Genomic DNA, 15,011 nt, shown 5'->3' with positions numbered 1-15,011 from the left:
TGTAGGGAACTGTAGTGTGTTACTTACATTAAGAGAAAAAATTTGCTCAACTTCATAAAATGAGGAATATTTCAGAAAACATACTGGTTCTAAATAATTGAGAAGAGAATTGTTTAAGATTAACTTAGCCCAACATTTTATAGCATAAAATCTACTTAAACTTCTGATTGAAAATGTGATCATATCTGACCATACAACTTGTTAACATGATTTATATCTTGTACAACATGAGATATTTTTTTTATATATAAGCAGGACTGATGGGGATCGTTCCACTATACAACTGTACTTTTCTTGTTTTAATTTAGCTTTTTTCCCATGTGAAATGTTTGGCATAAAATTATAAACACAGTAGATGCTAGGCTAAGCAGACAGCACATAGACACACAGAGAAGGAGGAACCTCCCTAACAGCTGATGGCATCTTTCCAGTACAGGAAACAATTAGAGAATAAACAATGATGGTATAATAACTGCCTTGCCAACTGTAGCAGTGATACTAACATCTAGGTCATAACATGTCACATGAAGTCTCCTTTAAACATTAAAAATACTGCTATAAACCTGTTGTTCTTGTATTTTGGTTTGATTTTGTAATTCTTGTTCCTTCATTTTGTTAATATCAGATTTAAGCTTCTTGTCTCTGCCCCTTTCTATTTTTCTTCTCTTTTCTCAAGCTCTGTATTATAACCCTATCACTCCATCCATGTGTTTGTTAGATTCTCATCCATTCAAGTTTGGTGTTTTTCTTTTTGTCCAGGGAATGAAGTACCTATTCTCACATCAGAGATCTATTTCTGTCATACGACAATGCACAAATTAACTTCCACATACAACAAGTGAAAATTGATGGTCATTATTCCTCTTCTTCCACCAACACAGTATCTGCTACTCTGCAAATTGTTAAATGCCTGGAGGAGAAATCATAATTCTTGAGGGTCTGGAAAGTGGTCAACCAAGAGCAGGTGCTGCCACAAAGCAGTAGGCAATAAGCTTTCATGGTAACACATCCCCCATACAGCAGATGGGGGTGTTTCTACTACACAAATACTTGACTAGGGTCTTCCATGCTTTCAAATGCATCCAGCTCATCTCCAACATATCCAACTGGTTAATACACAGGCAGAAGCCTTTGCTGGTGTTGCTAATCATTGTGCTTCTGTTACTTGTTCATATGCTATCAGCAAACATACTGTTAGCCCACTTGTCAGAGAGAAGGAAAGACTGGCATGCACTCATGTTGTATGGTCATGCCATACTCAGGATATGCCTCAAGATACATTAATAAATGCACTTGAGCTACTGACAAATGGCTATCCTGCCTTCCAACTGTAACAAGAACTTGAACCATCAGATAAAAGAGGCTTGGAGATATCCTTCCATATACTCCCCATAGTAGAGAGATCATTACACCCTTTCAAGTGATAGGTCTTCTAGTTTTGGGGATATATTCCTTCTGTTGAGAGGAGGCTGAGAAACTTGACCATAATAGGCAAGACAACAAAGGATGGAGCAGACCCTGACATGTGGAAAGGAAAAGAAGGGAAAAGGCAGGCAACAGGAGATAGATAGCTTAGGTGACACTTACTAGGAAATATGGCAAAGCCATGCAGGCTAGGATAAGCTACATCAGCTGTGGAGGGGAAAAAGAGGACAAATTCTGGCCAGCAGGAAAATGTGGGGTGGAATTCAAAACAGTATGAGTGGGAAGGAGATGTAAGGCAGGGAGATGTAAGCAGCAGAAAAGAGAAGGCAGTTCTTGGAAAGGCCAAGGCAGAGGGCTGAAGTCTTAGAATCTAGCTAGTAGAAGGAAGAGGTTAGTGACAGAAACTCCAGAGAGAGCAGGGGACAGACAGTTAAGGATAGTGGAGTGACTGGGATGAGGACAGTCTAGTGATTGGGAGGGGCATCAGAGGGTCAGTGCAATTGTGACTGGAAGGGGTGGTCTGGCTGGCTCGATGCAATGTCTAGTGGGACAGGAAGTATCCAAGAGACAATAATTTTATTAAGATGTGGTTTTCACTACAGAAAGCCTAAGAGCCTCCATGTTCAGCAAAATCTTCATTAATGGCAACTTCAGTGCAGCCTGAGCCCTGCGGCATGGCAATGGCCTGAATACTGCAACTCCAAGCTGCTTGGCTCAGAAGGAGAAGGGAGGGAGAGAAAGGAGGGGGACGCTGTGGGGGTGAGAGGAGGTTTAACAAAGAATCACTTTAACAGAAACTCCTGAGTAATGGCTCTGCCCGAGGCCAAGAATAACATCAGCTCAATGTCAGCAATTAGAAGAGGACTCAGCCAGGCCCCACGGCCAGCTCCAGCCTCCTCACAGGCACAAGCCAGCTTACGGCCCTCTCCTGAGTTCATGAGCAGCCACAGCTGCCCACCCAGAGCCCCCTGGATGGAGATGAAAGGAAGACCTCCTGCTCACAGAGGGGGCATGGAGACTGTAGGTGAGGGAATTTGGAGATGGAAACTGCATGGCTAAGTGAGGGCCTTGAAAGAAGTGCAGGGAGCAAAGGCAGAACGGCCACTCTTTTAAGATGCTCCCAGAAAACGATAAGGGCAATTTGCCTATAACCTATTCTCAAGGACCCAGACTAGTGACTCATCTGCTTCACAGGAGGGAGAGTGGCTGTTCAGATCCTGACATGTTAGTTCTGTTCTTGGCTTTGTTGGAGTCCAGTCCTGCCAGGCTGTCCAGCAAATAGCTCCTTCCTAATGGAGATCAATCTCTTCTGAGTGAAATTTTGTTTGCCCAAAGGCTTCCTTCCCTTTAGCAGGGAAGCCTTTTGGATATCACTCAGAAGAAAGAACACACCTTCTTCCATAATAACAAAGAAAAGTAATGATTGCATCAATGCACTCATTGAACTTTGGAAAACTTCCCCAGGCAGGATGGAAATGCTATTACAGACACAGTGGCATCTAGGTGTCACCCAGAACACGAATAACACAAACTCTTTTCAATTTCCTCTAGCTCTTAGACACTTAGCCTATCTTTTCTTCTTGCAGTTGTAACAAGAGTCACGTGTCCATCAGACAGTTTCGTGCAAAGCAGTGAAAGGAGATCTTAAATGTAGTAATAAAAAAATGTGTAGGAGGCCTGGAGAATATTTTCAGGGTTGCAGACAAAACTTGAATCTGGCATTAAGGTTGGTGGCCATGCCTCCTGCACAGTGATGGCTCTTAAAATAAATTAACATATTACTTCAAAAGAATGAAGATTCTCCTAGATCTTTTTCAGTCCCCTTAACAAACTGCTCTTTTCATAAAACCATAGGGTTGGAAGGGACCTCTGAACATCAAGTCCAACCCCCCTGCTGCAGCAGAAACACCTAGGGCAGATCACACAGGAACATGTCCAGATGAGTCTTGAAAGTCTCCAGAGAAGGAGACTCCACAATCTCTCCAGGCAGCCTGTTCCTCTTTTCATAAAACCATAGGGTTGGAAGGGACCTCTGAACATCAAGTCCAACCCCCCTGCTGCAGCAGAAACACCTAGGGCAGATCACACAGGAACATGTCCAGATGAGTCTTGAAAGTCTCCAGAGAAGGAGACTCCACAATCTCTCCAGGCAGCCTGTTCCAGCGCTCTGTCACCCTCATAGTAAAGAAGTTGATACCTGCATCGTGTGATAACACATCCAGGAGAAGTCAAGATGAAGCCTTGATGGGGTCTGTTTGCCACAGAGAACACAGTTGCCAACACAATTTCAAGAGTCTATATTTAGAAACACTGAAATAGAACAGTGACCCAGCTTGAAGTACTACCTAAGAACTCAAGTCTGAGTATGAACATACTACCAGTGATGAGATTAAGTGACAATGAACCAAGGAGTCTGTAGACTGTTCTAAGGCTGTCTGAGGCTCTACAAGGTGATGCCCTGAACTGGTGCAGAAAATCACAGCAACCTGTCAGTAGCCAAATGGAGGAGAATGCCAATGCAGTAGAAGAAGCCATTGGGAACTACAGCATCAAAGTGCTGTCAAAATCACTGTCAGTAATATTAGCTTTGTTGCAACCCACGTGAAAAGCCACTTCCTTCACAAAAGCTGTGCCATATGTACCAGCTCCGGATTGGTCCTGCACATCTAAGACTCAGTCAGCATCGCTACATCCCAGGCATGATTTTTTTCTTAGTTACCTGGTGTCGGGCTTGGCTTTGCTCCGACAGCTGCGGTGACTGACGTTTCTGCTGCTGAAGCTGTTGCACAGCAAAATGGAGCTGATAGTTGGGATGTGCCAGCGGTCTTTTTGTCAACTTGTTGTAGACACTGTTCTCCAACTCTCCTTCACAGCCAAAATGATGATTCTCTGGAGCCCTGAGAAAAGAAGAGCCATCACGCTTTCAACACTCTGCACATAGGAACCTCTGCTTTACAAGGCACTGCTGCTTCCTAAAAAAACCTTAATACTTAGCAAGCTATGAATTTGTATTAAGCAGCCCCAGCAAGCACAACACCTGCTAGAGGTACCAAGTGCTGTTTTGCTAAGGAGTTTCCTGAATTCCAGCCTGGGACTGTATTATTAGCTGTAATGTCATGCTTGAGAAAAAAAAGAAAAAAGAAGAAAAACTCTGAACTGGAACATGTCTGTGGCTGATCAGCACTGAAGAGAGGCAGAGCTGCAGCAGGAAAAGAGCTAAGGATTCCCAATACTAATAAGATAATTATTTATTTGGATTTGTAGAGATTTTGTTAATAAATTAACAGAAGGTTTACACTAAGGAAACACATGCTGCAGTGAGAGTGCAATAGAAGACAGACATGCAGTACAATAACTACAGAGGGGATAAAGGACTAGTGGGGTGAGGCTGCAATTACAGCACATATTGTTTCCATACAGTTAAAACCCAAAAGACCTGAGGGGACTGAAGATAGGCTCATTTCTTTCATCATCAGAGTAATGCAAGCCTTTCCCAGAGAAGAGGCCTCTAAAGAAGCAGGAGCTCTTACAACCCAGGGTTATATGGTGGGAGTTCAGCTGTGGTCTGCAACATGATAAGTACCAACAGGAGTTTACTGGCTTGCTTTGAAGTTTGTAAGCCTCAGTGAGAAGGCAGCAGCAACACACTTCTACACAAGGCCAAGAGGCTTTGCAGAGAGCAGGTGGCAGACTGACAGGACCACAAGGTCTCCTTAAGAGGCTCCAATGGCCCAGCAGCTCACACATCCTGAGCTCACAAGACAGGATGACATATGATACACTGAATCCTGACACTCTGGCTAGTAAAACCTTCAAGCCTCAATACCTGAGCTTCCAAGTTTCTGCTGACCTCTGTCATGTTTCCCTCAACTTCTCTTTCCAAATACTTCCTTTGGATTCCTCGGGCAGAATTCCCTTGTCCAGACATTTCCTGTGCATGTCATAAGTAACTGGAATGCAAAAGATACTTTGCATCTTTTTCATGCCACGATTTGGTGTAGGTTATTGTTTTGGCAAGGGAGTTAATAGCAATCTCCTTGCTTCAGGATCCTATCAAAACTTACATCCTAGATTCTTCAAGCATGTAGTAGCAGCTTCCCTTGAATGTGTTGTACCTTCTCCCACAAGCTTTATTATCACAGCAAACTCTTAAAATATTCAAAAGGATGTTTCAAACAAGAAAGAGGCAATTGCCAGACCTATGTACTCTCCCTTGAAAATAACCTAATGTACCCTAATGTTGAAGACAACAACTCCGAACACTAAAGGGCCATTCTCCATACTTAGCTCCTCAGCAACAGAGGAGCAAGACAGCCCAGTGGAAAACAAAAAGACAGGGCTCACTAATAGGTTAGTAACCATGGAAGTGGCTGGGAATGGTCAGACAGTAATTAGGACTTTTCTCCTCAAAATTGTGGCAGGATTGTTAGCCCAGCTGAAGTGCCATCTACAATGCACACAGCATGGGCAATAAACAGGAGCAGCTGGAGGCCATGTGCAGCAGGACAGCTATGACATAGTTGCCATCACAGAAACATGGTGGCATGACAGCCATGATTAGAGTACTGCAATGAATGGCTATAAGCTCTTCAGAAGGGGTAGACAGGGAAGGGGAGGTGGTGGAGTAGCACTGTGTGTTAGGGAGTGTTTTGCTTGCATAGAAATGACCATGAAATGATGAGAATTCTCAATTCGTGGTGAAGTAAGGAGTGGGGTAAGTAGAAATGCTACCATGGACTTCCAGAGGGCAGATTTCGGGCTGTTCAGGACACTAGTTGGGAATGTGCCTAGGAAGACAGTCCTGAATGGCAAAGAATCCCAGGAAGGCTGGATGTTCTTCAAGAAGAAAGTCTTAGAGGCACAGGGGCAGGCCGTCCTCATGTGTTGTAAAAAAAACTGTCAGGGAAGGTGACCAGCCTGGCTGAACAGGGAGCTCTTGCAGAGGCTCAGGAAAAAAGGGAGAGACTACCACCTTTGGAAAAAGGGGCAGGCAACTCAAGAGGAGTTACAGGCATCTGGCTAGGTCATGCAGAAAGAACATCAGAAAGGCAAAAGCACAACTAGAACTCAACCTGGCCCTGCTGTGAGGGATAAAAAAAAGGTTTTTACAAATACATTAACAGCAAAAAGATAGTCAAGGAGAATGTCCACCCTTTATTGGATGCAGGGAGAAACGTTGCTATCAAGGATGAGGAAAAGGCTGAGGTACTGAATGCCTTCTTTGCCTCAGTCTTTCATAGTCCGTTATCCTCAACCTCCTGATAGGGATGGAGAGCAATAGCAAATCCCCAAAATCCAGGAGGAAGCTGTTAATGACCTGTTACACCACCTGGACACTCACAAGTCTATGGGGCCAGATGGTATTCACCCGAGAGTGCTGAGGGAGCTGGCAGAGGCGCTTGCCAAGCCACTCTCCATCATCTACCAGCAGCCCTGGTTAACAGGGGAAGCGCCAGACAACTGTAGGCTTGCCAGCGTGACATCCATCTAGAAAAAGGGCCAAAAGGAGGATCTGGCAAACCATAGGCCTGTCAGCCTGACCTTGGAACCAGGGAAGATTATGGAGCGATTCATCTTGGGTGCAGTCACACAGCAAGAGCAGGATAATGGTGAGATCAGGCCCAGCCAGCATGGGTTCATGAAAGGCAGGTCCTGCTTGAGTAACTTGATCTTGTTCTGTGACCAGGTGACCCACCTATTGGATGAGGGAAAGGCTGTGGATGTTGTCTCCCTGGACTTTAGTAAGGCCTTTGATACTGTCTCCCACAGCACAGTCCTTGAGAACTAGTGGCCATGGCATAGACGGGTGGACTCTTCAATGGATTAAAAACTGGCTGGATGGCCAGGCTCAAAGAGCTGTGATAAACAGTTAAATCCAGCTGGTGGCCAGTCACTATGTTTTGAACTAAACAACAATTGTATTTGTCCACTTGCCTAGAGTAACTCTTTCACACCAGCCATTTCTCAGCTGATAAGATCTGGTAAGTTCATTCAAAATGCTCCTAAATAAAGTAAGCCAGTGTAGGATAAAGAGACTATCTCTCATGGATTTTGTAACTAGTTAAAACACATGACACCAGAGCTAGAATAAATGGACAGGTTCCACAATAGAAGGAGATTACCACTGGTGTCTCACAAGAATTTGTGCTATAGTCTCTGCTATTCAAAACACTTATAAGTTATCTAAGAAAAGAGTGAAATAAAAAAGTTTGCTGCTGAAAAACTGAAAATCACTGAGAAGTGTGAAAAAAAAAACATCCCATTGCTGAATGATCAAAGTTAAAATGGTAGATTTCATAATTATTTAATTGAATGTAGTTATGTACCTAGGGAAACACAGTCCTAGTTTTACACAGTGATGAGCTTTGAACTAGTTATTTCTATTCAGGAAGGAAACTTTATAACTATAGGTATAATAGATGTTTCTACGAAAACTAAAATACTCTCAAAAAGCAAACTCAGGAATTACTAGGAAAGGCACGGGGAACAAAGCCAAGAACACTACCATGCTACCACATAAACCAGAACTGCATCTATCTCTTGCATACTGAGAATAGTTCTAACCCCTGTTCCTCCTCCCTTCTCAAAAAGCCTATCGTAGAACTGGAAAAAGTACAAATAAATGCTGTAGAAATGATCAAAGGTATGGAATAGCTTATATGTTGAGGAACGACTAAATAAATAGGACCCTTCAGCTTGGAAAAAGGAAAACTGAAAGGAAATACGAAAAATATCTATAAAATTATGAGCTTCGGGGAGAAGGAGAATAGGGAACAATTACTCACCTATCATGATAAAAGGCATAGGAAAAACCACACGAAGTCATCAGGTGGGCAGGTTAAAACAAACAAAAGGAAGTAGTTTTTCTCATAACACATAATTAAACTGTGGATGCCTTCTTACTACGGGCAAGCTAGGGACACCAAAAATTTACAGGGGTTCAAAAATTACTAGGCAAGCTCACAGAAGCAAGAGCCACTAACACTATTTATATACAAAGCCACCACATCCTGGCCAGAAAATCACTGATTACTGGGGTTCCAGAGAGTATTAGGGAGGTATCACCACTCCACAACATCACCTAATGCTCTTCCCACAGAATCTTCCACAAGCTATTGTCTGAGCAGCACATTGAACCAGATAGTCCACCTGGTCTGTGAAAATGCAGCCAGTACTGTTTATGCATCAGGGATCTGAAACTAAACCTGCCTCAGCCAGAAGTTAGGGAATTCAGTCAGGCACTCTTTAAGGTACTCATTTTTTCAAGATATATGATTAATTCTAGAAACAAATTTCTGTTCCAAATTCTGTCATATCTACCTCCAGCTCAGAACCTGCAATGCATAAAACTCATCCTTTGATCCAAAAGAATGCTTGGGAAGCTAAAGAATGAGTGGGTTTTTTTCTAAAACATAAAAGCCAAGATGAAATGAAGGAGATAATATTGATGTAAATGAAAACTCTACTAAAGTTGGACATGCTGATAGCCAAACTGGCTTTGTGCCACAGAAATTAGGAACAGTGACTGCAGTCTGCAAGACTGTGAGAGCCATTAACTGAATGGCAGAACTTTAGCATAATTTTCCTTGATCTTAATTTCTGTGGTGTTTTTTTTTTGGGGGGGTTGTGTGTTTTCTTTTGTGTGTGTTTTTTGTTGGTGGTGGTTTTTTGTGTGTGTTTTGTTATCTTTTTAGATAGCTGGCAAAGTATTACCTCAATGAACTCTGAAACGCTTTAATTTGGTTTCTGATTTGTTTTCATCCACTTTTTCCGTTTCAACCAACATACGATCCATAGCCCAAAATAAATTATTTGGGATATAATCTTTCCCAGATACGCTTGTTTTAAACTACCCAAGAAAATACTGTTGAAGCTACGTCATATTAAACCTTTGTGAAGAACTAAATTAAAAAAACGAAATAAACCCACAAAAACTTTGGATAACATTTTCTTGCAGCATATACAGTCTTGTACACAACTCCCTGCAGTTCCAATACCTTCTCTCCACATGATGCAGTGCAACACTTTTTTAAAGACACTATATTGAAAACACCATTTCTTGCCTGCGTAGATTTTACTCTCATGGCCTGCAGAATCCTTCTGGATTGGATATGCTCCTGGTAGCTTCCATGGGTTTTGCTTCTTTATAGACAGAAATATTATAAGTTCATGATACATAACTTCAACTCTTTATAATAGAAGCACTAAATACTTGACAACAGAAAGCCTGCATATTTGCAAGACTTAGGATCACTTTTGTAGAGGTATGTTTCATCTGTAGTTTTGTAAAGCTCATATAGAACATGTGAGCAAGTTGCTTATATTACATCTAAGGCAAAGCTTTCCCAGTCCAGCAGAACAGGGCTTTGGATCTAAGACTTGATATGTGGCTGCCAGAGACACACTCTAGCTCTCAGTCTATTTGCCATGCTCCAGGGTGTGCACAGTGGTGCAGCTCCTATTCTCAGTCTTCGTCTGTCAGATGGTTTATCAAAGCTTGACAGCACCTTAGCAACCTTCCTGAAGTTAGCTCTTCTGCTCAAGGAATTCTCTACAGGCTCAGCGCAGTAATGAACTCTGGAAAAAAGCTGTAGAGGACCTCATACCTTACTAGATAATAGTGAGTTCACATGGTAGAGAGACTATATAAATATGCCACCTGAAGGAAAAAGCTTTTTCAGAACTCACACCATTCCAGGTGAAGCCAAAAGTAACCAGAAAAACACACACACCCTGAATGGAAATGAGGATTGTAGAGTTAGTACTCACAGCCCTGCTTGTTGCTTGAACACTAACGATTCATTTGCTCACATGTACAGATGACAGATACAGGCATAGATGCGCACACAGGCAAATGGGAAATAGAAATTTCTGCCTGTGCCACCAGAAGAGATTGAGTTTCGTTCTGTCAGCCAGGCTGGTTGTGAGCAATCTTCTCACAGCTTGCTCAGGATTACTTATGAGCTGCTTAGTTTAGAGACCTGGCCAGGATTCAGGCCTTCACTATGTACAGGAAATCTCAGCCTTGGCATTATGGCCCATCTTTTGTAAGCAAGATTCTGTCCTTCCAGCAGCTCTTAGGGCTACTCAGTATTTTTGGCAAGAAACCCACTGTGTTCCTTTATTTCAACTGTAGTTTTCATAAAGCTTGGGCCAAAACTCCCTCTCTCTTCTTCACTGGCAGCATAAGACCTCTCTGCTGCAGCTTTTTGCATCACAAAAGATATTGGTTTGCTTCTGAGACCAATTTCAACAGATCTTCATGCTATTCTGATTGTTACCCAGCCTAAAAGCACTAGAACACCCTGCACTCATCTCCAGGTTTTCTGGTTCCAAATTCACTTTCTGCTCTAGTTCTCCTTTCCAGTTCCTTAGCTCTTTTTCTGGTGTAAGCAACCCTTATGCAATCAACTACCTACACCTGTACTAGGAACAAGTGCTAGTGTATTAAAATACTAAATACTAATAAAATACTAATATATTTGTTCACTGACCACAGAAAAAAAAATTCTCCATGAAATCCAGCTTCCATACAGGAGGGATGTGACTATCAGCTCTCTTATAAGGAAGGAGAGAACTGGATTCTGTTCCCAGTTCAAACAGATTTGCAAGAAATACCAAGGACTGAAGATGTAAGGAAGACCAACCACAACACCACTCACTGAGAATCTCATAGTTATGAAGAACTATCTGACATACAGCAAGTCCATACTAAAAGAATGGCAGAACAACTACTAACGATAGATCACACTTCCAGCATCCACCAATTCCTAAGTAGCTCATTCAAACATCTGACAACAAATACAGCCACTGCTGAGGTGAGTAATATTGGACAATGAAAGGCAACAACAGAGGACAGGTCAAAGGAAAGTCTTTACTACAGTGAAACTACAAGGAAATAATCAGGGTATGGGAAGACAATGCAGAAGTAGAAGGGATTCAGAATATATGTATTCTTATGCATAATTTGCATTCTTAATACATACTTTGGATACAAACATGGTTTAAACATCCCAATGTTAAAAAAAAATAAAAAAAATAAATAATATATTTAAATGTTACCCATAGGGCTTTCAGTTCTTTTTCAACTGAAGCCTTCTTCCAATGGTACAGTTGGGCACTGGTTTGACAGCAACTTCTGTGTGGCGGGCAATACTAGTATTCCTCATATATCACTTACTAAGCAGGCACTCTTGAAACATTTGAAAAGTGCCTACAACCCATTGAAAGGCAATGCAAACTAGACTCAAATTACTTGTGAAAATTCAGCATTCTTGAAGAATATCCCTCTATGTTTAACCCTGCTTAGTTTGTGAGAACTGATAGTATCACAGCAGGAGTCAGTATAGCTGGAGGTCTAACTAACTGAGAAATGAATTAACCTCCTTTTAAATGAGGGAACAATCTGACAATGGAAGTATTTTGCGTCATTTAATGTAAAGGCTGGAGTTACAGATGAACAAGGGCCATTGCTGGCAATAAGGGGACCTACTGCATTTATAAATCAGTGCTACCACCTTGCCTAGGAACACAACACAACCTTGGGCAGCAGTTTCTCTCCCACAGGGCATTCAGGTGCTATGACAAGCTCAGGAAGCTTTCAGTACAAAGCCTTGGTGGGCACCAGCTGCCAGAAAGCAGTTGGCATAGTAACTAATGATTCTGTCTAGTGTGGCAGCTCCCAGCATCCTGCTGACTTATGTTCAGGCACTCAGAAAAACACAGAACATTTTCTTTGGCACATTACATGTTTCTTCCATCCCTAACAATAGGCCCTAGATCGGGACTGGCTATGGAGCAATGATAAACATAGTGGGACAAAGCCCAGGACGCTGGGGGCCTGGCTGGGATGCAGGACTGTCAGGCCTCTCACAGCGCCACTTGCCTCAAGGCCTTTCTTTGTCTTTTCTCTCTTTGCCTCCCCTCAGCTTCAAAAGCAATAAATTAAAAATTGAAAAACAGAGCAACTAGTCTTTGAGAATGGTTTACTCCTGTCCTCTGCTATTATCAGTAGCATCCATGAAAGAGTGACTTAGGTTCAGTTTAGTCAGCAAAAGTCTGTATTTTAGCATGGTCTGTAGCTCTAATTGCTGCAACATAGAAGCCCCTAAAATATACAGCAGCAGCAGCTATGTTACAAAGGCAAAGAAAGATAGCTTTCCAAAAGCAATCTTAATATTCCTAAAAAGGACTCTGGATATGTTCTGAGGCATGGGGAGCTGTCCAGATCTTGCCCTGGTGCAGGTACCTGGGGGACTGGGAAGGGCAGGAAGCATCTGGCCTGTATAAAACAAGGATACCATCACCTGGCCTGCAATCTGCTTTTGAGCTCGGCAAGAGAAGCCAAGGAAAAGCTTTAAAAGTTAATGAGCAGCCTGCCAAGGCTGCATTGGCACAATAAATGTGAGGAACTGTATTTTGGGTTCAAATCCAGTTCAAAGTGACAAACACGATCTCCCATGCAAAGGTATTGCAGAGATGTAGGAGACTTTCCATCCCAGACCAAAATTTTTTTCCTAGTGATGAGGCACAGATGAAGGCATCTTGCAATAGTTTCACCGTAGTTTTTCAGCTACCCACTTACCCAGCAGCTCAAGCTACTACACAAAAGGCTCTTATCATCAGTATCATTGTGCCTTAAGACAACAGAAGATGTACAAGGTCAACATGCAAAGCCTTGGGACTGGGTTAATTTAGTCAAAGAACATGAAAAGTTCTGAGATTTAACTACAATTTCCAAATCCATTCACAGGTTAACTGTAATAGCTACCAGAGGCACAATTCAAGCATCCCAAGACATTTTAATGTGCGTAATTACTAGCAAATGTCAGGAGTCCCTCTCTGCTATTCTTACAATTCCCCCTTTCAACTGAGAGAGTTGATGTTGTTACAAGAATTTTATTCAAAAACAAAGATGTGAGCAAAAGCATCTAATTTATCTCTTTGTAGTGCAGGATTAGAGCATGTTTCAGTGGAGGACTCCATGTCCACTCTTAGCTGCACAACTCCACAGGCAGGTATGCATTCACTGTCAAGAATTTTTCCTGAGATTCCAAATTAAACTTATGTTTTCTTGCTTTATTGCATGATCTTCCTCTTATTCCAGGTCTAAACTTTCATGACTAGAGCTATGCCTCCTTCAAGTATAGCCAGTGTTGGCATGCTCAACTCCCTTCATCTTTTTCCTCAATACAGTCCCTTCTGGCCTTTGATTGTATATTGCTTTTCTCTGAACTTTTGCCACTTTATCAGTATTTGAGGCTAGGCAAGTGCTCAAAACTAGAGCATATTATTCCAGATGTGCATGCACAACAGCTATACAGGGAAAGTCCACTGCCTTCTTGCTCCTTCACTTTGTTCTGCAAGTATTATCAAAGTTCATGGGCTTCCTTCTTTTCTGGTATCTGCTGCTTTATAATTCATTTCCTGCCCCCTGCCTTCTAAAAATTAACCCTGCTGTCTCCCTGCTATTGAGAAACCTGGCATTTGGACAACAGTTATAACAACAATTATAAGAATTTCTTATAACAAAAGCAATTGCCTTGCCTACTCAGTTCTGCTGCAGATCAGGAACAAAGTGTATTTTAGGTTCTGGATCTCCACAGAAAAGCAAGGTCATGTGTACATCAGGCTAAAAATGAGGTGCATCAAAACAGCCTAGTGACAGCCTAGCAGAAGGGCAGGGTGAGATTATGGAGCACTGGAAAACCTCTGCAGGCAAGGCCTAATCTACCTCAGCTATTCCCAGATTCAGCTGCCATCATCAAGCTCTTACTTTCAGGAGCACTAAACTTACCAGTCTTAAAAAATGAAATGAAATACTTACTCTTCAGTGGAGCCATTTTTTGTTGGGCCCCTGGTAGCATCCTGCAACTGTCTGAACTGTCATGACATCCCTATCCCCCAAATTTTCAAGTATTAATTAATTAGGTTCAGACAGAGCAGGTAGACTCCGAGTGAAGTTACTTCACTGCACTGTCTAACTCCACATTGCTTAAATAAGTCATTCAGACTTAGACAATGAGTTAAATGCCACCTTAAAATTGATCTCTTGTCCTAGTCCAGGGAGAGTTTCTAAGAGTTTCTATACACACTCCAATAACTCAATGTACCAGAAACTTAGATGTGATACTTCACCACTTAAAGAAATGCAAGAAGTATTCCTTGCTGCAGAGGTTCCACTGTACAACCACAGCAAGGATCAAATGGATCAACACAAAACATGACTTGTACTCACATTCTGCTTTTCTTCTGTCATGGTAGGCACATCTCTTGAGAACAAAACTGGAAAAGACTGATGGGCTCTATTTATTCCTAGCCATACATCATTTTAGTGCTTTATCCAATAAGATTTTTGCATTTTATGGGTGAATAGCAGCAGTAGCACATGAGGATGAAAACAGGAAATGGGCAGCACTGTCTAAAGCATGCTTATGGCTGGGGCTCTAATTAATGTTACTAATGTCTCCTGGAAAGCCATAATTCCTATCTCTCTCCAGACTGCCAAGGGTTAAGTCAGGGTTAAGTTAGCCCTGCACCCTGTAATGCCTCCTTTGAAAAGCCGCTCACACAGTTTACAGGGAAAG

General features: G+C 42.2%; 1 protein-coding gene across 1 annotated transcript in view; it reads right to left on the bottom strand.

Moving 5' to 3' along the window:
• Positions 1-15,011, bottom strand: part of TTLL5 (tubulin tyrosine ligase-like family, member 5) — a 134,102-nt gene that overhangs the window by 13,201 nt on the left and 105,890 nt on the right. Inside the window, exon 30 of the mRNA XM_009993967.1 lies at positions 4,145-4,322. Within this exon, the coding sequence (XP_009992269.1) occupies positions 4,145-4,322 (178 nt within the window). The remainder of the gene's footprint in view (positions 1-4,144; positions 4,323-15,011) is intronic.

This window comes from Chaetura pelagica, unplaced genomic scaffold, assembly GCF_000747805.2.
Source record: "Chaetura pelagica isolate M959 unplaced genomic scaffold, ChaPel_1.0 scaffold11, whole genome shotgun sequence".
Taxonomy (NCBI): domain Eukaryota; kingdom Metazoa; phylum Chordata; class Aves; order Apodiformes; family Apodidae; genus Chaetura; species Chaetura pelagica.
This window is presented reverse-complemented; position numbering and strand designations above follow the sequence as displayed.